The sequence below is a fragment of the Brachyhypopomus gauderio genome, chromosome 8, assembly GCF_052324685.1.
Source record: "Brachyhypopomus gauderio isolate BG-103 chromosome 8, BGAUD_0.2, whole genome shotgun sequence".
In the NCBI taxonomy this organism is placed as follows: domain Eukaryota; kingdom Metazoa; phylum Chordata; class Actinopteri; order Gymnotiformes; family Hypopomidae; genus Brachyhypopomus; species Brachyhypopomus gauderio.
In genome coordinates, this window is record NC_135218.1 from 17,999,911 (window position 1) to 18,026,182 (window position 26,272).

The window sequence follows — 26,272 nt, forward strand, 5'->3', positions numbered from 1 at the left end:
CAGTGTTCCTCACACGTGACAGGTGAATGTAGCGTAACATGTCAGCATATGTTTATATTATCCTTGAGTGATTACCATAAAAAAATTTTATTTGGTTTTTACACACATAGTAACAACTTATAATTTAGCCCGTTTTAAGCAAGTATTTCTCCAGAACAATCCAAATAAAGCTCAAAAGATAAGCTTAGTTTAATATTAACCAGTAATTGCTTTGTTCGTGTGTTCCTGACTTTTGATACAACTCTACTTGGTGTAATTACACAGTCCTGCTGTGGTGACTCACACATATTTTTGCATTTGTCAGCCACTTAAGACAGTTCAATGCAGGAAACACGGAAGCCAAAACAGACACGAATACCAGAGAAATTCCACATTACCGCCTCTCATAACAGTTGTGTGTTCTGAGAAAGAACAGTGAAGGAAAACAAAGCGAGCAGTTACAGGCTCTTCGATAACGTGGAAAAGTTTTATCTACAGCTACAAATACTTTAGATAAAGCCTCACTCGCTTGTTTTGTCTACATTTTCATTTTTATCTTGATTTCTGTGGTCCTAAGTTGTTGTAGGGCTTTAATGAGATGCATGCTCACAGCCTCCTACACTAGGTTTACTGTGCAGTGTTCACAGTCGCTGCTGTCGACCCCCAAGCCCCGAGTCACACAGACCCTCACAGCAGCCGTCCACCCATCACACGTCCACCTGCCTCTGTCCGACACGCTCGACAAAGGGAGACTGGGGACAAACAACCCTCCCGCTTCTCCCCTTACATGTTCCCCTCTAACCAAGCTGTGCCCATAGGCTATGCTGGAATATCTCCGCCTACTTTCCTCCTCAGAGCCTTAAAAACCACACGGCGGCCGTGCTGACAGCACTACGGGTTCCTCACCGCCGCATGCACACACACACACACAGACACTAATTCCTCACTCATCTGAGCAAACAGTGGAGGAACTGTGGGAGGAGAGGTTCCCAGCCAGCAGATACGCTGTCTCTCAGTCTCTGGTAAGTAACATTTTATCTCGAGGTCCTTTTTGATTCCTCTTGGACGTTTTAATTGAGGCACACCTAGTAGAGTTTCAACATGGACATAATTTAGAGCACACACCAGCAGTGGACGAATGAAAGCCTGTGTTGTTGAATTCACTAGAAAGCTTTGAAGATGTTGGACGTCTGTTATTCTACACATGATTTTACAGCTTTTTACAGTAAGGTTTAGCCAGCTTACATTGATTTCTCTGTTACAGATTATATGGTGTTTTGTAGCAGACACGTTTTTTTTAAGGTCACATATTAGTGTTTTCTGCATGAATGTTCTGAAGAGGTCAAAGGTTTCTTCCAAGAGGTCAAAATTAAGTGGATCATTCTGGGTGAGCAGGTGGCAGCAGCTAGAACAGGGTATTATAATATTATAATGATAAACCCTCTTTAGGGGAGGACAAACGTACCCGTGCCATCTGCTCTGGAATTGTAATTCTGATTTCCCTGACACTCCATACAGAGCTGAGCAGACTTTCAGGGTCGTGAGAGAAATATCAGTCTGAGGAAGATCAAAGATTCTTTAAGTTACCATCAGGGAAGAGATCTTGCACTTGTGAATGATACTTATATATCTAATTTGTTTATTTTTTGTTGTTGTTTTTTAAGGAAGAGAAGACAGCACTCTATAAGTGCGTTGTTGCTGGAGTAAAGAGAATTTGACCACTCTTTTACTGAAGGGGACCTTCCCATCAATTGACGGTTTCCGCACCGTTTACGGTGAAGAACTTCAGCCCTTCCCCTATTCTGCTCCGTCACCTGGGCAGGTGTTTCTGGAGCTGGTCTTGAGGAGTGAGACCGCTTGGTCAGCTGCTTTTCCTGCACTCTCCGTGCGTCTTTCCGTGATCATGGTGTTGTGTGAAGACCTGGATTGTAGCGTGTGCTTCCAGCCCTACTCCCGCAGCGAGCACGTTCCCCGCATGCTGTACTGCAACCACACGTTCTGCGCCCCCTGCTTGGAGAAGATAGCACTGCATCAGAAGGGCATGATGAGTGTCCGCTGCCCGCTGTGCCGGCAAGTCTCCTGCGTGCGCCATGGCCTCGACCTGCAGGAGGCGCTGTGGATCGACAGCAGCATTTGGGACCGCATATCTGAGAGCCAGGAAGGAGAGAGACCTGCCAGTGAGCAGTGCCTGGCTCCAGTGGAAGATGAATGGTGAGCATTTACCCTGTGTAACCATGAATAAATGACATCTGAGTAAACAAATCACTCATTTTAGTACCTCTGGTTCAGAGCCTCTGTCAAATGCTGAAAATATAAATGATTACATAATGTTGATCTTATAAACAGAGATTTAGATAGTTAATCTAACACCTACATTTGTGCTTATATAGAACTGTATTAGAATGCCATGTTAAGATAACTGAAGATTATGCATAACTACATTTTCTATTTTCACTCACTCTGTCAGTGGGCTGAGGCCAATCTCTAAGCACACCCGACCAAGACTACAACTCCCATCATTCCTGAAGAAATTGGGTTTCACCAGACATCCCCAGGAGAGAATTGTTCCTGTCAGCAATGTGTGAGTGAACCTCCTACGTGTTACAATGCTTAACCGACGCAGCTCATGTCAGATTGCTCCAGCGGATTATATTACCTAATATTATGAACGCAGAGATAAATATTTGTGTTAGCAGTGGATATTTCAAGCACCTCGTATGCGTCATACGTATGTTTTCCCCCTCACGTGCAAAAACATCTATTGCAATCATGGATTGACTCACGTTTGTAGTCCTCCATGACCGCACGGGGCATTTCAAAAGAGAGGATATTATTTTGATGCTCTTTTGAAAACATTTCCTCCTTCTTGTTTACTAAACCACACAGCACACCCGCTTTGATTGACGTTTGTGTTGTGGTGGGGACAGCACTGTAACGACAATGTTCTTTTGTGCTGCTCCGGTGAAGTTCAAAGGAAGGGAGCAGATGGGTGAAGGCGAGAGGGAAAACCTGTATAAACAGAACACAAACGCAGAACTGACTAAACCACACTAACCAGATTTACTCGCAGACCATTCAGCTCTTTTGAGACGTACAACAACCTGCGTCTGTCACTGTGAAATGAGATCCGATTTAAACCATTGTCGCATCTGCTGCTACATTGATAAAATGCTAATGTTCCTTCTTTCATTACAGGCACACAACATCATGGCGAAGACTTTAGGAGGAAGCAGCTCTGAACAATGTCAAAACCAAGTGGCCTCTTCTGCACAATACACCTCCAGTTTCTGCCATTGTTATTTAAAACGGCCTGCCACGCGCCCGTCAGGCCTGGATTGAAACAGTCAACATTGGGGGGGGGGGGGGGGGGGGGGGGGATTAGGTCGAGCGAACCGCTTACCCCGCTGCCCAAGTCTGACCCCAGGCCCCTCGGACTGCGTTTCACGTGCGAACGGCGCGCGTTGTGGTTCTGTCTGCAGGGATTCCGTCACCTCCCGTTCCGCCTATAATCCCGCACAGCAGCTGCCGCGGGAACCGGTTCAGCTGCTCCAGCGGGGAGGGAGGGGGAGAGACCCATGTGCTACATGATGTTGTTGGAGCATATGGCCCTGTGAAAAAGATCTCCCCCGATTGTAATTACATTCCAGCCTCTCCAGATATACCGTTTAACTTATTGTTAAGATTTGCTGTTTGGGTTATTTATTACTTATTGTGAATTAAAGATTTGTTGAATTCAAACGTGTCAGCATTTTTCTGTATGTGCTCGTTGTAGTTTTATATTTGTTATTTTTTTACTGCTGCATGTTTAATTAACTAGAAATAATTGCTTTTGGGCTGGCGGTGTTTGGGCACCATGTCTGATGTTGCCCCTGGTCCCTCCATTCTAACCCAGATCCAGTCTCAACCTACAATCCAACGAGGCTATGCAACAACTCCGAAACAGGCAGTATCAATTCACAAGACCTCAGAAGATATTAAGAGAATATTTTCCAAATATTAATGCAACAGGAAACCTAGTAGACATGTATTTACTATAAAAAATAATTTGAAAAACCATGTATCTTATGATCTCCAAAGCTGCATCAGCTGCAACAAAACTACCCGTCTTAGAGAGTAGCTAAAAACAAGAGTTTTGAAGCCATACAAGTACCAGTTTTAAGGACAGGGAGAGGGAGGTATAGCAGTCACAATTTGTTCATCTGGGAAATTACTCTCACTCATTAGAAGTCCCAAGAATCAGGCACAAGAGTGAGATATCCTAAAAGTGCAGTCATTAAGACGCTCAGACTCCTGGAAAAGAACATTCCAGAAAACTTAAAATAATTGTGCTAGTTTTCAGCTTACTCAGCAGTCTAGTCTGGACCTAAAAGTGTGTGTGTCAGTGAATGTGCAAATGAAATTATATAAGCCTCAAACCTGCAAAAGAACTTCAAATCAAACACAAATGCATGGAAGGTGCACCAGAGGTGGCGTCTGTTCTTCTGGGTATCATGAACTTAAAACCTAGCTTTAATTTAAAAGCTCAGATCAACAGAGCTGTTGTGGAGCACTTCGTGTAGTATGTATGAAGCCCGAATATCCTCCGACATCCATTCAAACATTACTGTGAAGAGGAATGAGCAAATTAAATATATGTGTTATTTTTGACAAAAGGTGCAATTTCAGTGTTTCATATTGGTCAGAGGAAATTGCATTTTGGTATGAAGGATGACATTAGTTTTGGGTTATGTTCAAATGCAGATTCAAATGTTCAAATATGCTTTAAAATATTTTTCAGCCCATTGTATGACACTCATGAGAGATTTCGGACAGTATTAGTATTAGCAAAACACCAGCATAAGACAACAGTGGTAGAAATGAATTATGAGTTGTTCCAGCATGTGCCACGTGGTCAGGTCAGAGGGGTCAAAGTTGACACCTCATTCATTAATTTCTTCACTGGTCCTCCCATCTGTAGCTGAACTTGTGCCAGCTTCTCTTTTGCTGTAGTACTGGTTCTAAAGTATGTTACTATCTGCCTTGGTTTATTTCGGACATCAGTGAGTGTCCCAATTCGGTCGCATGATTTTCGAACTGTTAAATTTAAAGAATGCGCTATTCAAATGTGTGCCTGATTTGGAGCTTTTTGACACATGAAATCATGTTTGCAGCTGCATCTGTGACCAGACATCTCACTTTCTCTGCAATGGCCCACTCCTCTATTAAGTTTGATTTTACTTGGGCCATATTTTCAGCGGTGTGCTGCTGAGGAAAGTGTTCCACTCCCAGCATTTATGTACACAATGTATGGTTCTCACTGTCCACATAGTGACAAGACACAGCCAGGTAGGCCTCCATGTTGATGGATGTCCACAAGTCGGGCGTTAGGCTAACTGTAACTGCACTCTTCAGTTCTTTTTTTACTTGCTCCTTTTTCTCCTCATACCTCTGGCTAATGGTCTTGATAGCCTAACATTAGTAACACAAATGGAGTACATTAATGAATGACAGCACAGAACATGCATATACGTTGTTAATGTGTATTACACCCATTCATCAGTTTGTTTCACGTACCTTTCTGCTTGGCAGAACATATAAGGGCTCAAGGAGTTGGAGCAGCTCTCCTTGTCTTCCACAAGGCTACGCGGCTGACAGTCTGTAATTATCATATTCACTACAGCCTCATCAATCACCTGCTTTCTGGAAGCACCAGGGTTGATCATGTGCGTGTCAACCGGTTCTTCCTTCTTATATAAAGCTATGTTACTCGGTTCAGACTCCAGTGAGGATGGTGTATTGGGCATGAATTATTGCTGATATGAATAAACTACATTATATGTAATAGTAATGAGTCTGTAGTATTATTTGATATACATTCTCTGTTATAATTGCATCTTGGAAACGGTTTCACCTTTTAGAATGCTTTTACGTTTTAGTTCTACAGCAGCAACGTTTCTTACTTTATATTTTTAATCCATAGCATTGTTTAGTGTTTCAACAGAACACAGTTCAGTTACCGTGGATATTCAGCTGCAGTAATCATGCTGATAAACTATATATTTGTTACCCTTTCACACAGTAACTTATGGTTTACCTGTGAATAATCTGTATGACGTATAATTCCTAATTTCATGGTCATATGGTTTTCTTACAAATTTTCCAGCACTAGCGAGTTCCAGTGTGTGTTCTGCAATTATAGATTTGAAATCCCACTTCAATTGAGAATTTTTCTTGGTAGATTTTCTCTTTGTATTTTTTCACAATTTTTTTAACAAATGGTTTATAAGACAAAATATGGCACATTTTTTTATTTTACATTTTTACAGATGCCTATGCAGTTCTCCACACCCAGCTGAGCTTCTAGGAACTGGCAGCAGGCACGTACGAGGCCCGAGACTAAGAACTGGTCTGCAGCTGCTAGCAGCTCCTCCACGTTGTCCTTATTTATGGGCACTGAGTGTGTGTAGGCATAATCAACGATCAGCCGCATCATACGCGGGGAGACACCAGGGATGTTGTAGACACGCTTCTCTGGAGGGCTCCAGCCATTGGTGAACAGTGTCCTGTGGAGGAAGGATACAGGTCACCCTTAAGTGTTTGAGTTTGTAATTTGATGCCTTTGGAATGAAAACATTTTTTTATCTATTTATTTATTATTCTTATGTTCTGGATCATAACAAGTGGGCTCTGGGGGAAATGTAGCTTCACAGGTTCACTGTGATAAATAAAACTTCACAAATAAAACTTCACACTGAAAAATAAGCTGTACAAAAACAAAAATATATTTACAAAAATATGTGACAATAATTGGCAGTCATAGAAATGTCTTATGAACAAATTCTAACAGAGGAGTGTTCCTTAGATTTTTAGTTTTTTTTTTTAGTTTGTAGAAATGCTTAAGTGGTTATCCATGCCTGCATGTTTCACTGGTGAATGACTATAAGATGACATACAAGTCAAAGTGAAGTCTCCCAGTCATTCAGCAACCAATCAGAGAATGCATAAATACATACACGAGTTCCAGATTTAAAATAAAGGTCTGGCTGAGTCTGCCAGGAAGCTACAATAGGGCTGAGGTCTGGTCTTTCAGCAGGAAAAACTCCCAAGTATATCTCAGCATCCATCAGTGGGTTCATGATAAAAGAAAAAAAGTTTTTATCATGTCCATCTGAATCTCCAGATCTGAACCCTACTGGAAACCTGTGGAGTGAATCCACAAGCAAGGACCCAGGACTCTGATCTAGAGAGATTCTGTACAGAGGAATTGGGCCCAGGACTCTGATCTAGAGAAGTACTGTACAGAGTGGGCCCAGGACTCTGATCTAGAGAGGTTCTGTACAGAGGAGTGGGCCCAGGACTCTGATCTAGAGAGGTTCTGTACAGAGGAGTGGGCCCAAGACTCTGATCTAAAGAGGTACTGTACAGAGGAGTGGGCCCAGGACTCTGATCTAGAGAGGTTCTGTACAGATGAGTGGGCCCAGGACTCTGATGTAGAGAGGTTCTGTACAGAGGAATGTCCCACTCCAGCTAGCATTACTGGTGAATGGCTGCTGTTATGTTGGCATAGGGAGGCAGATTCTGGAGGCTACATACTAAAATACTAAATGTAGGATTGTCTCACTTTTTATCTGATTTTGAGAATGATGATCTAGTCACTGAAATTTCACTAGAAGGTTATTAAGGAAGATTAGTTCTAATCCTAATCATGAAATCAGACTTTTAAACTCTTAACTTAATATTAAGTTATTTTCCATTTATGGAAAGATTTCTTATGGAAAAAACAATCTCTTATATCCAGTACATTTGGGTTTAATATCAACTAATAGCAATACAATATTTTTTAACACTAGAAATTAACATCTTTATGTCAACCTCTAAAATAATCCTCTCTCACCTGAAATAGTCACTGCAGCCACACATGATTATCTTGTGGGCACTGATTTCTATATTGTTGACCTTGAAGATCACGTCGCAAAGCTTTCCCTCCAAACGAATTTCATTTATAACCTCCATTCGCTCCATGTAAGGACGCCAGTGGGACACGTCTGCTCGGTCACTCATTATAACCAGTTTTGAACTTAATAGAATTCTAATAGCCACTTCAGACTCAAGAGAGTTCCGTAATGAATCTCTATTTACATCATAGTAACTGTGACGCTGGGACAGAGGCAGCAGGAGGCAGAGGCTGTGCAGAGGGTTCATTTTCCATGACAAAAAATGAACAGAAAAACTCAAGAACCAAGACAGAATGAACACAACAGAAAATCCACAACGAATGAAGTTAGGCAAACAGTGATAGCAACGGGCAGGGCAGGCCCTTCCATTAGGCGACAGAGGCAAATGCTAGGGGCATTTTTTTTTTACAAATGAACAATTAATAAATGTGAAAACAAGCAAAGTCTACATAATCATAATTTCATTGTTTAATAATATTAGTCAAATTAATACCAGAGGTCCTCAACTGACGGACCGCGGTCCGGATCCGGACCCGAACGCAGTCCTGTCCGGACCCAATCTCATTCCTGATTAACTGGATACGGAAAAAAAAAATTATTATTAATTTTGACGGGAGAATTAATTTTAAACCGGAGGGGCTATTGAAAAAACGTCCCCCCCCCGCCCCCGCCCCCGCTCCCGCTCAACAACTTGCGGTCGCCACCGCCGCCTCCCCGGACCTCAGGTCACAGCTATCTGCCAAAATTGGACCGCGGAAAAATATAGTTGAATACCCCTGCTCTATACGGCTCCGGGACAGAGTCAGATAGCGCATGTGGGTTAGTGCTGTTAGACGGGTCTGTCTCGGAGCCGCGGAGCAGCATAGAACCAGCAGGAGTTCAAATTCAAACGGAGGACCAACCGACAGCCTGGTGAGTACACTGCTAGATTTATGGACTTTCCGTATGAGAAGCATTTTGCTCAGGTTGTAGCACACACTCCGTTTCAATAGATGGACCAAAACAGAACCAAACATAATAACTAAATAGATATGTACTGGATTGGTAGCTACAGTTCTGCGATAAAGATAACTCTTGGAGAAACGTAACGCTAAGCTAACTAGCCTAGCTAGCTAGCATTAGCTAGCACAGGTTAAAATTGTAACGTTTAAGCTAGCTAGACCTAGGCTAGCTTATCCTGCTAGCTAGCGTAAACGTTCACTGCCCGCATTATATGCGAGAAAGGTAAGTTAGTTCTCTCTTTGTGGTCCATGTGCACCTTTTAGGACAGACTTTGTGGATCACTTTGTGGATAATATTTTTTATTCCACTGTAATGTCATCATTGACGTGTTTTTTGTGTGTTTGGCTGTTCGTGTGTGTTTGCTTGATTGTGCATTTATTTAATTAAACCAAATGATCTAACTGATGCAAAAAGAAAAATCAAGCAGTATCTTGACAGTGACACTGCTGGTTTGCAATCTGAGGTTGAGGACGAAGGAGGAAAATAAAGAAAAAGAAGAAGTATGTACTGCAACTTACATAAAGAAAAAGAAGTAGTATGTACTGCAACTTACTGCACGTTTAAATGAGGTCTTTTTTTCTGGTTTAGATACTTAAATGAAAGTGACAGTGATATGTCTGGTAATGAAGGAATGACATCTGTCCGAAAGGTTAATTTCAGGCTACCACATATACCTCAACCTTTCCCACCAACTATTACAGATATTTGTAAGACTTGTTTTTATTCTTTTTATAATGCATCCCTATTTAAAATGTATTATATAAAATGTTTACATTTACATTTATGGCATTTGGCAGACGCCCTTATCCAGAGCGACTTACATTTTTATCTCATTTTTTATACAAGTGAGCAATTGAGGGTTAAGTGCCTTGCTCAGGGGCACCTCAGTCATAGCCTCAGGTCTGGGGATCGAACCTGCGACCCTCCGGTCACAAGACCAGTTCCCTAACCGCTAGGCCATGACTGTTTACTGCTGTGTAATTGCATGCATTTGTATCTGTTTGGTTTTAGCTGCTAAACCCCAAGGGCCGATCAATGAAGTAAGCAGGTCTGTTGCTTACTTGCTAAAATCTTATAAACCACCTTAAGTAAACCCCTCTTCAGCTTGCTACATAGTCACTGGTCAAAATTCTTATAACAAGGACAACTTTATGTGGCAGGAATATTATACTTCTGAAACCTACTACTATATTGATTTTCACAAATACACTATACATATAAAGATTTTCACATGTATAGATTGGTATCAGACAGTGATTCTAGATAGCAGTGTTTACTCTGTTGATGGATGTGTATCCATGATTGTTTCAGATAAAAAAATTGGTAAATATTGTATTGCCATGTTCTTGCCAGTAGGGGTGCACAATACGACAATATAAAATCGTGAATGGCGATGACGAGTGGAGAATCGCAGGCGATCTACCAAATTAGAAAAATCATATAGATCGCCTTTGCCAATCAGTGCAATGATTTTTGCTGATGCGGCAGATGTAGGGCGTAGAACTGACCAATCACAGCAAACTGTGCGTCTTCCACGCCTCCATGTTGTGTTAGTAAAAACTAAAAACTACGTGGACAACGATGGCTGAAATCCAAACCGAGGAGCTACTGAAGAAGAGGAAATCCACCTCTGTAATATGGAATTGGTTTGGGTTTTCTTCCACTGACCAAGACCAAACTTCACCTATATGTAGGGTGTGCAAAGAAAATGTGAAATCGGCCGACGCTAATACAACAAATTTATTTAGTCACCTGAGACGTAGGCATCCCAAGGAATATGCCGAAAGTAACACAATGCAGGCAGCAGGGGCAGCCGCCTCACAAGCTGCGGTCTCGGTGCCAAAACCAAAGCAAACAACATTAACCCAGGCATTTCAAAAAGGTATGACAAGTCCAGTAAGCGGTGGAGCGAGATAACGGACGCTATTACGTACTATCTAGCTAAGGACATGGTTCCTTTCACGGCAGTGGAGGATGAGGGATTTAAACGCCTTATGAAAGTACTTGACCCCCATTACGAGCTACCAAGCAGGAAATTTTTTTCCAACACTGCAATGCCACGTCTATACATAGAGTGCAGACAGAAGCTAGAACACCAAATACAAAAAGTGCAGTTCTTCGCAACAACCAGTGATCTTTGGTCTAGCCGCACATATGAGCCTTATTTAAGCTTGACCATCCACTACATCGACAACTGGAAGCTCTGTAGATCACACGGGGGAGCTCATCACGCAAGGGCTGAGAGACGCACTTGAAAGTTGGGGACTCCGTGAGGAGAACATGACTTGCATGACCACAGACAGTGGGGCCAACATGGTGAAGGCCCTCCAGCTTAACAACTGGACTCGTCTTCCCTGCTTTGGGCATAGGCTGCACCTAGCCCATGGGTTAAAGTTCTCCGTCACTACGACGGATTTCCGTCATTTGAATTTTTTGGGGAAAAAATCCGTCAAATCATAATAAACCACACAGGCGTGCTATCTGTTTTGTGTCCGAAATATGATCCTCTCACTGGATCGTCAGCGCTGGATGGATGACGGCGGTGTCATTTGATTGACTTCCCGCCTTCTGATTTTCGGACATTACGTAGAAAAGTTACCTCCCTCCTGCCTGGGTGATTATACTTTCGCGAGTGACCGTAGCGTGCGACTCCGCACACCTGAGCAAACGGCGGAGGCTACTTAGAGGCTACTGCATTCTTTGCAGTGTTGTCCGAAACGATATGTGGTAGTATAAAGAAACAGCCCTCAAAAACTGGGGAGGGAACATTCACCTGACCAATTTTAATGTTGCTTTGTGTTTCAGGAAAATAAGTGCTGGAATTTAGGCTAAATGAACATGCTTGAAATTGTATCTACTTCGTTTCACAACAAATAGCTATCTGACTGAACAATTCTCTTGTATTACGTTAACAAATACGAGCCTCTTGTAATTCCAGGACGAAACATGAGAGAAGACGTTAAGATCGGGCGTTTTGAAAATAAACAACCCCTAAATAATGTGAATAAAACGCGAATTATTTCGAATCGTTTCGAGTATATGTATAAATATTTAACTTTATTAAGTTTAACGTGCTGGGAAATATTGAAATGGACCTTGAAAGTGACGTACAAGTGTTTTAATTCCACCTTGTAAAGGTGTATGAACCCTGCAAACATGACTTAGTTCATTGCGCTGAAGCGCGGCGCGGGCGAAGTGAAGTTACAAAATTCGAGAGGTGCACGACCTCGCGAATCGCCAGCGCGCGAGGCTCTCGCGCACGGGTGGAGCCACCGCGATTACGCCATTTTCGGCGCGAGGGCGACTTGTCAAGTATACAGGCTTTACTTTGCGTAGTGTGGGTGTTTGCTTTAACCAGGCTTTGTCGGAACAAAGGTACATACTGTACGCGAATAACGTACTGCACGCAGTTATCCTATCCTGACGCCGTCCTCCTCGGTCTCGAGCCGCATAACTGTGTATTCTTCCGCCGCGCACACCAAACACCAAGTTCCGTGTACGACGCACGACGTCGTAATAACCCGGGGACCGCCTGTATTTCAGACATCCGAAGAGCTTCAGAGGTAGATGTAAGATAAATTCAGTATTTTATCCTTATTCTGATAAAGTTACATTTTTATCATAAATATAAGAGTGGTTTTTTTTGAGCCGGTACAGGTGGTCAGACCGTGAGGCGTAATACAAAATCACATAATTTATGTCCTAATAAACCAACACGAAATATTTATAAAATATTTTATATATTTAAACTAACTATAATCATAATAGTTGCAATACTTTTAAACTTCATTGACATAATTTCTTTGAGTTGTCTTGTATCAGATCATTTTAATAACAGTAATAAATAAATAATGAATTAATCATGCCTACACGCCTGTTTTTATCATATTGTGTCTTAATTGTGTTAACAGAATCTTTAGGTTACAGCGTTTTCTCAGAATATTAATAGAAATATAGTTTTTTTAATTTCACCATAATGATTACCTGACTTATTTATTAATTAATTTAAAGATTAATCATTAAATATTCATTTGTTCATTCATTTTGAATATTATACTGTCATGTCCATACTATAAAGTGACTACATTTCAAATTTCAAGTTATGGTTATTTATACTGAAGAATCTCTCCACCGATCACAGACTTTTCTTCGTTTAGCTTTAATAGTCGAAGAAAAAAGGCGCATTTCTTCCATTTGAAATGTCAACTTTTTTAGTTCTAAGCCAGTTTAACATGGATGGTGTTGTTCTGTTTGTATTTAAAAGCTCCATCCAGTGGTGCGATTTAATTTGCCATTTTTGGACATTAAATTTTTTTGTAAGATAAACCAGGTAATCTTACTGCTTATGTTTTTGCGATAGTGAATCTGATAAAAACAAGAGAGCTTCATACCATTTTAAAACTCACCAGGATTCACTAAATTTGACTTGATCTTTAAACAATGTTCTGGAAGAGGACCCCCAGATAACTCCATTATAAAAACATTTATGTACATTTATAGCTCAGGTGTTGCATTTTGTCGCTTCATAGATTCTCTCTTCTCTCATTACACAGGCTGTTTAGATAAATATACTTTATAAATGTGTTTATTGTGTAGAATTAGACAAAAGAGGCTACACCACATTTTTAGTAATTGCTGGCATTGTCTTTTGCCAGGAAAAAATTTCAGTCAAATGAAAATTTCTTGCTTTAACCCATGACCTAGCCACTGGTGAGTAAACTTTATAAATTAATAATGCATGTCTATTAGGGATGCAAATTATCGATTAATTCATTAATCGTTAGTTGACTGATCTTATCGATCGACTTTCGATTAATCGATAAGCGGGGTTTTTCACCTGAATTTCAGTGTTTCAATAGGGCTTTAAAAAATATCAGCTAAATATACTGCTCAAAAAAATTAAGGGAACACTAAAATAACACATCCTAGATCTCAATTAATAAAAATCTTTGAAATCAGTTGAAAATCTCTCATTTCTACCTGTTGTCTGTTCCATTTGCACAAGAGCAGTTGAAATTGATTCACAATCAGTGTTGCTTCCTATCTGAACACGAAGTGTGGATGACTTGGAGTTACATTGTGTTGTTTAAGTGTTCCCTTTATTTTTTTGAGCAGTGTAGTTAAAACACTTTGTTCAAAAAGTATATATTATATTATGATAATTATATTGTATTATATTATATATTGCTCAAGTAATTATGCATGAGGAAATTTTTATGGTATAACAAAATACATTCTTTCATTTAAAAAAAGGAATAAATTAAGGACTGGCTCAGTTCAATTTGAAACATTAGACATAAAAAAAATGTTTAAAAAAAAAGAAGAAATTAAATAGAGAGCCAAACAGAATATTATTGAGCCCATGTTTGGACAATGTTTCTAGCTTTGTAGTGAACACATGCTGTAACGCGACCGGAGAGTGCCCAAGTTTCCACAACATCATTGAGCTTGTCAGTTAAACTGTCAGCGGTGTGTCTGTCCGACATGTTCATCGTAATCAGCACTGCAGATTTTAGCTGCCAGTTCTCGTCAGTGTAGTGGCACGTCACAGTAATGTAACTTTCTGTTGTTAGAGCCGTCCAACAATCTGTTGTAAGGGCTACAGTAGTAGCAGTAGATAGCTTTGTTTTTAGCTCACTCGTATTTTTTTGTAGCGAGCTTCGAAAACGCTCGCCTTCCCAGTGTAGCTGTGATTTTAGGTTGACCAGGTGCACTGGTGATATGCAGGACAGCTGCATGCATGGTGTTCAAATGATAATTGAGTGAGCTAGTGGAACTGTTGTACTTCAATACCGCATTACACACAGAACATTTGACTTCTTTGCCTAAATTAACAATGTTGAAATTGTAGCGACTACTACTCCTCGCAGCGCGTTCCCTAACAGACAGGCACTTGGCCCTTTAAGTGACACTGGGAGAGCGGCGCCTGCGCGCGCCAGGGGAGGGGAAGAGAACAGTGCTATTGTTTGAGTTGCGTGGAAAATAAAGTTTCCCTCCTTGGGATTTTCTGGATTACGCAGTTTCTGCCTCGTTTCCCGAACACGCTTCAAAATGGTCCCACACCGCACGTCTTTTCGCCTGCTTCATTTTGTTTTCCACTCTGGTCTTTCGCGACACGTGTTCACCTCTCGTTCTTACGCTCTGTTCAAGTTAATACAGGAGCGCTCTCTAATGATTAATCGTGATTAATACATTTTGATCGAGTAACGTCTTAATCGACAATTAATCGAAAGTCGATTAATCATTTGCATCCCTAATGTCTATTAAGATGTTTTCAGTACTTATCCTGAACAGATTATTAAAAAAAGTGATAGGGTGTTTATGATTAAATGTTTCTTCACATATAATAACAATAATATATATTATTATAATGATGCTGATAATTATAATAAAAAATAATTCTGAATGATAAAATATGAGCATTGCAAAACTTTTAATGTTGATAATTAATGCCATATTAAAATGTTCATTTTGTTATTTTGGTTTATTTCTGTCATTGCATCTAACTAATGAATACTGTGCTCTTTTTTCATAGAAAACAGTGCCAAAGATCATAGAGTTGTTCGTGTAACATCTGTCTGCAAAAAAATTGTCAGTGCGTTCTCCTTCAGCTGGATGAAGAGGGATTTGGCTCAAGCTCAAACAGAGCTGAAACTCCCACAAAAAAAAACTCAAAACAAAGTTGCCAACCAGATTGGGTTCCAGACTTGCCATGATCGAGAGAGTGTTGGAGCAAGAAAGTGCCATCTCGCAGGTCCTGAAAGCTGACAAGAAGACACGGCAGTTGGCACCATCATGGCAAAATATTGAAGTCATGGAGTGTGTTAAGAAGGCCCTCGGCCCTCTGAGAGATTTCACTGATGCACTTTCTGGGGAGGACTATGTGAGTGTCTCATATGTCAAGCCAGTCCTGCACCTGCTGAAAGTGAACCTTCTTGAGCTGAATGAAGAAGACATTGAGCTCACCAACACAATGAGGACAACAATCCTCAACTACCTCACTGAAAAGTATCAGGACCCCACCACTGATGACCTGCTCGACATGGCTTCGCTTTTAGATCCAAGGTTCAAGAGACAGTACATTGAGAGTGACGAGACAGAGGAAATACAAGCCAGAGCTGTTTCTGAGATCGAGTCCTTATTGAGCACAGCATTCACTGCCCACCTCCACTTCGCAGAGTGATCCTGGGGCAGAATGCCAACCCCCACCAAAGAAAGCACAAAAGAAAACATTAGGCAGCCTTTTGAAAATATGTGCTGCATAAGGTGCTGCATCTGCAGCTGGCACAACAACTTCCACCCCATCTATAAGAGAGGCAATCGAGGGGGAAATGAAGGCCTATCTTTCCACCCCACATGCAGACAGTGAGATGGATCCTCTGGAATGGTGGAAAGTCCACGAAGGAAACTTTCCACGAGTTAGCCAACTAGCTCAGAAATACCTGTGCATTCCAGCAACAAGCGCTCCCTCTGAACGAGTCTTCAGCACAGGTGGCAACATAGTAACTTGCCAAAGGGCTACTCTCAAGCCAGATAAGGTGAACAAATTGATTTTTCTGACTAAAAATCTGTGATGGGGAAACTGAATTTCTCCTTTTTATCAGGAGCAGTTTGATATTTCTTTGTTGAAAACTGTTGCACTAATACAGTTATCTCAGTTTGCTTTGGACAATTTTTGTAAAGCTATTTTGTGTTCGTGTTTGTGTTCTTCAATGTTTCATATTTTACTTTCTTTTTTATATTCTATGAGAATGTACATTATCAGAGTGAGAATGTTCTTTTTATAAGAGTGATGTTCATTTTATCAGAGTGAGAATGTTTACTTCATCAGTGAAGATCTTTAATTTATCACAGTGATGTTTACCTACTTAATCGTCTTCACTTATTTTATTCTTAATTATATTCTAATAGTGCACTTTATCAATGTAACGTGTGTTGTTTAAATTTTTTGTTTACAATGTTTGCACATGGAAAATTGCAATACCGTTCATTAAAATCTGCTTAAAAAAAAGCTTTTTGTAGCACCAATTTTTATTTTTTTTTTGGATGGAGTTTATGCAAAAAAAATCGTGATACAATTTTTTCTCCATATCGCCCACCCCTACTTGCCAGTATGCAAACTCATTTTGTTTATATGTATGAGGAGAGGATAAGTGATTGTGCTTGTTGAGTAGGGCCTTTTTGGTTATGTGAGCCTTCCGTGTCTTATTTTTCCTGTATGCATTTTTTGTTTAGCTGCCAATTCTCAGGACCTTTTTGATGGCAGAAATGCTTCTTCATCCTCCTTGCTTACTTGACCCAGAGGGATGGGAACAGAAGAGAAATGTGTTTTCAGGCCACAATTCAGAGTTGGACAGCATAGTGGCCCAATATCCTGCTCAGGTGAACTAGTCGTGTTCTCTGGTCATGCTTCACCAAGCCTAAAATGCAGCCATATTCAACTTTAGCTTGTTTTGGGCCCTAAAGCTGAAAGGCATGGTGAACTTTATTTAAACATTGTGGAAATTAGTGTGAAGACTTTTTTCTGGATTTGTATTGTCTTTCAGATGCAGAATTACACATCCTGCTTCTGCTTGAAAACATAAAGCAGCAAGTGTCACAGCTGTCAGCGACTGTTGGATTTCTGATGACTGGAGTAGGGTCCACTCCACAACTCCAGTGTAAAATGCCTGAAGAATTCCAGTTTCCGTTGGACAGCATAGATGAGGTTGATCAGTTTGAAGCGTGGATACAGTGTCCAGAAAATGTACAAAGAAAAAACAATCTTGTAAGTATGTGTGTCAGCTTTCAGTTCATTGATGTACAGTACAGACCAAAAGTTTGGACACATTTTCTCATTTTCTCAAAGAGTTTTCTTTATTTCATGACTATGAAACTGTAGTTTCACACTGAAGGCATCAAAACGATGATTTAACACATTAGTGGGGTTCCATGTATAGGCAATTAGTCATAGTCATTTACCATTGATGCAAAAGTTTCGTTTACACTTGGAAGTTGTTTGTAAGGGTCTATCGCAGCGTTTCTCAACCGGGGTGCGGCACCCTGGGGTGCCGTCTGTCTTCATCAGGGGTGCCGTCAAAATATTCTGATGTGAAATAAAAAACTATAGTTTTAAAAATTGAAGTTATTATACGCTTTAAAAATAATTAAAATGTATTTCATATGACCAGATCTCTCAAGTTTGGTGGGCGTGAGCTTTTTTTCAGGCGGGGGGGATTGGAATGTGTCGCGATGGTTAGTGTAGCGGCTGTGTGTGTGTGTGTGTGTGTGTGTGTGTGTGGTTGGGGAGCGGACTGGCTAAAGTCTACCAAGAAACAGCGCGATCTATATTCTGATTGGTTCAACCTGTTATAATATACAACCGATGGATTGGCTGAATATGCTGCGGTGTGCGGCGATTAGATTATTAAAAAAATTAATTAATAATAATAATATTCAAGCGTGAGAAATTCCATGTGTGGCGTGAGAGCGTGTGAAATCGCTAAATATGCGTGAGTCTCACGCTCAAAGCGTGCATATGACCTGCATATGTCCAAGGTCAGCACGTGATTACGCAGGTTTCCCACTGACTGTAAGTCACATTTATCTGCTCTCTGTCTTAATAATCACTTTTTTTGTGTTATGTTGGCCGGGAGATGGTTGCAGAGAGTATGTTTTCAGGGTTGCCAACGCTCACGCATTGAGCATGAGACACACGCATTTGACCGTTTTCACACACTCTCACGGCACACTTCCGATATCTCACATCCGAAAAAAAAATCTTGTTTATTTATCTGATCCATATCTATGATTCAATGAGTTACTAGTTCGCTTTGGCGCCAACCACCCGCGATCGATAGATTGCGATATAATACTTAATTTGTGTCCATTTTACGTTCACACCCCCCGTCAACAACTTACGTCTCCACCCCCCACCCCTGTGTTTTTAACGCATTGTAAACTGGGGTGCCTTAAAATTTTGCATGCATATAAAGGGTGCCACAACTGAAAAAAGGTTGAGAAACACTGGTCTATCGAACAATTTTGTCAGAGGGCAAAAACAGTCCGATCAAAAAATTGCCCTCTAGGGGGCGTCGTCTCCAAACCCACTATTAGCCCTTATAATGCAAAAGATGAGGCCAGAAAAAGTTCACTTAATGATTCAATCATGAAATTTGTCAAAAATGTTTATTAAAAATAATTTTTAAAAGTGCATTAGCCACAGAAAAATCCAAGATGGCTGCCATTTTTTCAAGATGGCCACCCTCTACTCTAATAATGATCTATTATTTATTATACAATAATGTTATTGTAAAAAAATATTTGCTTTTGCATGTAGCTACTTAAATAAAAACAATTTCAATTTAGAATATTACTGTATATGCTGTATAACCATAAAAATGTCTTACATTGTTTATTTAAATTAAAAATATATACATGTATTTTTCAATTTTAATACAATGTCAACATATCACACAGGTCATGCAATGCAAAAATGTTGTGACCTCCAACAATTTCCTCTTCAATGAATTGGCTCAATTCATTTTTAACTGTGACCTCAAAGTCCTCTCTAGGGGTATCTTGTTTGATTATTGCATTGTAACGACGGTTGAAGCCTATATAGCAATTCCGATGGTATTTTGCCTCAATAGCCACAAGGTCTCCCTCTGAAAGGAGTGCCACAATCTTGGCACTTGGCAGTGCCGATCTTCTCCCAGTGCAACTGCTTTGTCATGTATCTGCTTGGAGAGTTCGTAAAGATTACGACATGATTTATGCCAGGCAGCATTATTCAGATGCATGGCTTCCTCATCTGGAAGTTGTATATGTGGGTGTGGAGCAGCATCAATTTCTCTGAACTGATGTGCAAGCCTGATAATTTCTGCATATGCTCCCTGTCTACGACTAACAGTTGGATTAGCCAGAGGACAAACAAGTTTTTCCTTTGTTTGTTTTTGGCACAGAATGCACAAATGCCATTTTGTTGTCCCAGCCATTACTGTTACACTGTAAAACCAGGGTACCCGCGGGTCCTTAAAAAGTCTTAAAATGTCTTAAAATGTCTGGAATTTTATGAGGGGAGGCATTAAATTATTATAAGTGTGTGTTGTTTAGTTGTTCTGGCGCGATGTGAACTTTGCCGAATCTAGCACTAGGACCATGCAGTAAATAACCGCTCCAGGGTCCTAGTGCTAGATTCCTAGCGCTGGAGTATACGGCCTCAACAACGTCAACAATCCCCAGTAATAGTATTATTTTTTCTTGTGTGAGGTATTAAAAAGGTCTTAAAAGTCATTGAATTTGAGATTTAAAAATGTGCAGATACCCTGAAAAACCAACAAGTTCACTAAACTCAAAAGTTGTTGTAACCGATTACCTAAGAAATTTTAAGTTCATGTAATATAATTTTTAAGTAGTTAACTTAAAAAAATAAAACTTTAAATAAAATATATAAGTTTAGGAAAATCTTAATTTTTTATATATATATATATATTTTTAAGTACTCCATACTACAATACTTTTAATAATAATTATATAATTAATATAATTTCCCCCAACTTAATAATTTTTTAAAACATTTTTATGGCATTTGGCAGACCCTCTTATCCAGACCGACTTACATTTTATCTCAAGTGAGCAATTGAGGGTTAGGAGTCTTGCTCAGGGGCACCTCAGTCATGGCTTCTGGTCTGGGAATCGAAACTTAAAACATACCAAAAAGTTAAGACAGCGCAAAACCTTAATGCTGGGTTTACAGTGTCGTTTTCCCACACCAGCCGCACTGTCTACAATGTTTGTTCAAAAATCACAGTATGCTAATTAGATGGTTTTAACCAATAGGCATGCAGGAGCGCATTGCGTCAGACGCTCGGCAAATATTAAATGAAAAACTATGAGTTTAGTGATTGTCTTCACTTGAAAATGTTGAGCTTATTGAGATTAAAACTTGAATATCGTTGTATGAACTTTAATGTTTTAAGCTGTTTGAACTGTTTTGCAGTTTTGCTTACAAATAGAATTACAAACTACTTACAAACTACATCAAATCAAAATATCGCACCCGCCTCACAGATGAGAGCTTGCAGTCCCGCGTCAAGATTAAAGTGACATCTACATGCCCGATGTTGAGAAGCTGACCAGTGATGTCCGAAAACAGAAGTCACATTAAACGGGTTGCGGTTTTATTTTTATAAACGGAGCCTGCGTTTTATTGCACTTTGTTTAGTGCCCAAATAAGGGGCATGTTATGCACGTTCCATTTTGTTGTTGTTTTTTCGAATCGTAAAAATAAAAATGACATCAAAAAATCGGATTTATTTATTGAATTTCTTTAATTTCATCAAATCAATGAAACATAATTCATTAATATTGTAATGAAGTTAAACTTGAGGCAGCGTCCTACAACAGAGCAGTCGCGTGGTGCATCATTCTCTACAGAATACACTGCAGGGATAATAAACATTTAATCATTAATGCTCATTATGTCAGGGTTGCCAGCTCTCACGCAATGAGCGTGAGACACGCATTTGACTCTCTTCACACGCCATACATCCGATTTCTCATGCTGAAAAAAAATCTAGTTTATTTATCTCTGATCTACATCTATGATTCAACGAGTTACTAACGATCGAACAATCTACAATCGATCGCGATATAATACTTAATTTGTGCCCATTTTATACCCCCCCCCCCCCCAAAAAAAAAAGATTAAATCTCACTCCAAGTGATTTTGAAAAGTTGGCAAAAGTTGTAGCTAACTTAGTCATTTTGATAGTAGGGTAATATAGATACATACAGCATGTGTTGCCTTCATTATAAGGCTTTAAATTTTTTGCGGCTCCAAACATATTTGTTTTTTGTTTTTTTGGTCCAATATGGCTCTTTCAACATTTTGGGTTGCCGACCCCTGCCTATCGACCTAGCGATTACAACGTGGAATACTTAATATTATGCATTGTCACGATGACACTGAAGAGTCGTTACTAGCCAACTCACCTCAGGCTTAGTTCAGATACTTGACAAGTTAGAGGGAAAAAACGGTAACGGTTGGGGAATGAGGTTTAGAGCTAGCCAAGTTAACAAAAAGACGAAGTACATTGTTAGGTTAGCAATTGTAAGTTTAACATATTTTAAAAGAGAAAATCAAGACGTAACAAATAAAATTACGAAACAATCTTTCATAAATAATGTTGGCTTGAAGCAAAAATAATTATGTTAACACCTAGCTAGCAACATGTATTCCAACACATTACTTTCATTACCTAGCTTAGCTGGCGTAGCCAGTGAAGTTCATGTTCAAACTATTTTTAAGAACTATTTCTTAGTCTCAGGAGTAAACTATGGTAGCTAGATTGATAAACAGAATATGCTTTCTTGCCTTAGTTAGGTTAACCTGCAAATTGTATTCCTCCGTGTTCTTTCGAAATGGCTGCTGCAGATTGCCAGCTTTGGAAAAATATACCGCTTATATAACTTTGTATTCACACAAACTTTTGTAAGTTTAATATTACTCAAATAAGATGATTGTGCTTTTCATGAATAAAATAGATTTTATTCCAAACATTTTTAAATAACATTAACACAAAAAATAGCCACAAATTCAAGAACTCAATTCTGTTAAATAAATTTCACATAATACTTTTGTATCAGATCTACTGGACCACTGATTCATTTTTTTACAGTGCATGCAGGCATGGATAACCACTTAAGCATTCCTACAAACTAAAATTCAAAATCAAGATCTATAAAGGAACACTCCTCTGTTAGAATTTGTTTATAAAACGTTTATATGACTGCCAATGATTGTCACATATTTTTGTAAATATATTTTTGTTTTTGTACAGCTTATTTTTCAGTATGAAGTTTTATTTGTGATCACAGTGAACCCGTGAAGCTACATTTCCCCCAGAGCCCACTTCATGATCCAGAACATAAGAATAATAAATAAATAGATAAAAAAATGTTTTCATTCCAAAGGCATCAAATTACAAACTCAAACACTTAAGGGTGACCTGTATCCTTTCTCCACAGTACACTGTTCACCAATGGCTGGAGCCCTCCAGAGAAGCGTATCTACAACATCCCTGGTGTCTCCCCGCGTATGATGCGGCTGATCGTTGATTATGCCTACACACACTCAGTGCCCATAAATAAGGACAACGTGGAGGAGCTGCTAGCAGCTGCAGACCAGTTCTCCGTCTCGAGCCTCGTACGTGCCTGCTGCCAGTTCCTAGAAGCTCAGCTGGGTGTGGAGAACTGCATAGGCATCTATAAACTGGCTGACACTTACTGGTGCCCGGACCTGCGGCTGAAAGCCCACCTGTTCATCCTTCACCACTTTGAAGAGGTTGCACGTGTGTCAGGAAAGTTCCTGGAGCTGCCGCTGACCCAGCTGAGTGGGATCCTTGTGAAGGACGTCCTCAACTTCAAACATGAAGATGTGGTGTTCGAGGCCGTCCTGCGCTGGGTCACCCATGCACTTCAGGAAAGAAAGGGACACATCGCCGTCTTGCTGTCAAAGGTCTAAAAGAGGCATTGCTGGCATGATGTCCTACATGTCTCCCTCCTCATTATAAAATGAAGTAAGAATGGTAATAGTTTTCAAGGCAAGTATTTTTTTTTATCCAGCTGAGAATGGCACAGATGACAGCGGAGTACTTGAACAACATAAAAAGCAATGCTCTAGTGAAAGACAGTGAGGACTGTAATCTGATCATCATCAATGCGCAGATTGTTGTGCCAACTTGAACATCCCTAGTCAATCAACAAACAAAATTGGGGTGGAAGGGGGGGGGGGGGTAGCGAGTGTAAATTGTTGGCCGGTGGGGCAAATAATACTTAATTTGTGTAAATGGACACAAATTAAGTATTATTTCGTGATCGATCGCCAAGTATAAATGCCTCCGCCGCTCGCGTAGGTTTGCATGAGGTGTGCCGAGTCGCGCGCTATGGTCACTCGTCCAGCATGTTGTGTGCCAGTGATTATGCCTTGGCGTGCCAACGGTGGCACGCGTGCGATAGGTTGCCGACCCCTGCTCTAGTGTATAGTGGGGAATAAACTCAAGTATGTATGTGAGCATTTGTATGCATTGACATGCAGGCATTTCTCAGCTCACTGGTTTGGTAGCACTGAAATTGGTTGTGTGTGTGTGTGTGTGTGTGTGTGTGTGTGTGTGTGTGTGTGTGTGTGTGTATGTGTTGCCACCTTGCCATGCCGTGTGGTAGCACTAGCTTGACTGCGCTGTTCATTGGTGTGATCATGGTCCACTGGTTTGTTTCCGGTTTGTAGCGCTGTTGAACCGTACGTGGCCATCGCATCCTCCCATGACGTAGATACCGCCGTTTAACACAGCAATGGCAAGGCTGCTATGTTGATAATGCATATGCCCAACCTGCAACACACACACACCATAAACAGCACATACACAGCAACCTAACAAACACTAAAAACACACACAACAATCTTGCCCACATGTACCCTGTTACTGACCTCATGCAATGTCCTGGCCACAGGGTTAAACTGTTTGACACTGCTGAAATGATCAAAAAGGTCACGTCCTCCCACAATGCTCGCGCACTCTCCCTCCACTGTAACATTAATCCAATGATCCGCCCTTGTGTCATATGCCTCAATGCTATTGGAAACTATCAACACTCAAATCACCTATCGCCAATAGGATGGTGTAGGGCAGGCGTGGGCGGGACAGAGGGTTTCTTATGTTAGATGACCGTCCATTCATGTTCAGGTTGAACAGGGATTGGCAACCTATGGCACGAGGCATAATCACTGGCACGCGACACGCTGGACCAGCATCCAGCTTATAAATTAATATAAATTATTATATTAATGGATTATACTTTCGTGAGTGACCGTAGCGCACGACTCCGCACAATTCGCACGAGCGGTGGAGACGTTTATACTTGGCGATTGATCGCAATTTAATACTTAATTTGTGTCCATTTACACCTCCCCGCCGCTAACAATTTACACTCGCCACACAACCCCCCCCCCCACCCCACTGCCGGTCAACAATTTAAACTCGCCGCCATGTCTCAAAGGTTGCCGACCCCTGCTATAAAAGATTAGACCTCAATGAAACACTAGACGGGTTTCCATCCAAACCTTTCGAAAAAATAATACGCATTTTCCAAGTTTCGGCAGGAAAAAAAAACGAATTAAGCCTTGTTTCCATTCATTAAAGTTATGCGAATAAACTTTAGATCACGTGAGAGGACGCCAAACAATAGTGGTTTTACGTCCATCTGGCAGTTACGCATTTTTGCACGTTGAGGTTTTGAAACATTTTTTTCTTTTTCTTTTCTATACATGGAGAAGTTAAATTCAATTTTTGCTCTCTCCAGAACTGTTTTTGCATGCATTTGCCATCTTTACATCGCGATCATGTACAGAACCACATGACTTGAGGCATGATACGTCATCGTTTATGCGAAAAACCCTTTTCCATCCAGTTTTTTTTTATTTTGGCGATGCGATAGTCTAACTTTTCCACCTCCTCCTAGCGTAAAAATCTTTTTGCGATATTTGGGGCTTTTTTCGAATTTTGGACTTTTTCCATCCAGCTTTTTTCATGCGCATTTTCAAAATGCGCAAAAACTCGGTGGATGGAAAACCCTCTACTTTGGATATACGCAGGCCCGTCGCGATGGGGCAGGCAAACCAGGCAATTGCTTGGGGCCCCAAGCTGGCCTGGGGCCCCCAGACAACAACAGGTTAAGAATTAAATGCAGCGACAAACTATGTGAGCCCCCCTTTACATTCTCAAAGTCATGAGCAATGACACTGTTCTCAGAATCCCCCTTAAGGGGGCCCCTCCCACAAGCTGCTGAAGGCAGGCAGACACTGTCCTGGCAGACAGCCAAGTTTTAGACGCCGGCAAATATGAAACTTAACCATGAAGCGAATTAATCCATCAGGAAGCCAAAAGAGAAAACAAAAGAAGGAAGAGGAACACAAAAAAACACAAGACAGTGGTAAGTGATGAGTTACACTGGATAAATTAGGCCTACCTGTACAAATGGTGTAATTTAGCAGCAGGTAGGCTAAAAACAATATACGTCCCGGGTAGTGTTGCCACCTGTCCCGGTTTTCCCGGGACTGTCCCGGTTTTCACATGCCTGTCCCGGTTTTCCCGGGCTGTCCCGGTTTTTCTTCTTTTTAATATTCAGTCCCGGAAAAAAATTAGGTTAGTTAAAACCACGATTCAGACTGTTGCACACTTTAAATCTGTTTTTTTTTCTCGCTGTGTTCATTTTAAACCCCTCCGGTAACATTTTACGTTCGCCACCGCCACCCCCCCCCCCCCCCCCCCCGTCAACAGATTACACTCGCCACCCTGTGTCAGTATGACAGTGTCCTT

The 26,272-nt window shown here is 40.6% G+C and overlaps 2 protein-coding genes across 3 annotated transcripts; both read left to right on the forward strand.

Moving 5' to 3' along the window:
- The first annotated feature begins 851 nt into the window (after positions 1 to 851).
- LOC143521788 (RING finger protein 227) lies at positions 852 to 3,711 on the forward strand. Of its 2 annotated transcripts, XM_077015126.1 has the most exons (5): positions 852 to 1,001; positions 1,644 to 1,722; positions 1,776 to 2,190; positions 2,447 to 2,560; positions 3,175 to 3,711. In XM_077015126.1, the coding sequence occupies exons 3-5, from the start codon at positions 1,883 to 1,885 to the stop codon at positions 3,200 to 3,202; spliced, it is 450 nt and encodes a 149-aa protein (XP_076871241.1). In that variant the 5' UTR covers positions 852 to 1,001; positions 1,644 to 1,722; positions 1,776 to 1,882; the 3' UTR covers positions 3,203 to 3,711. The 2 variants fall into 2 exon arrangements, with proteins under 2 accessions (XP_076871241.1, XP_076871240.1); XM_077015125.1 differs by having other exon boundaries at positions 1,644 to 2,190.
- A 4,879-nt stretch (positions 3,712 to 8,590) lies between these two features.
- On the forward strand, positions 8,591 to 25,334 carry LOC143521789 (kelch-like protein 10). Its single transcript, XM_077015127.1, has 4 exons — positions 8,591 to 8,825; positions 17,151 to 17,297; positions 17,462 to 17,682; positions 22,926 to 25,334. The coding sequence occupies exons 3-4, from the start codon at positions 17,618 to 17,620 to the stop codon at positions 23,419 to 23,421; spliced, it is 561 nt and encodes a 186-aa protein (XP_076871242.1). The 5' UTR covers positions 8,591 to 8,825; positions 17,151 to 17,297; positions 17,462 to 17,617; the 3' UTR covers positions 23,422 to 25,334.
- Positions 25,335 to 26,272: the final 938 nt, after the last annotated feature.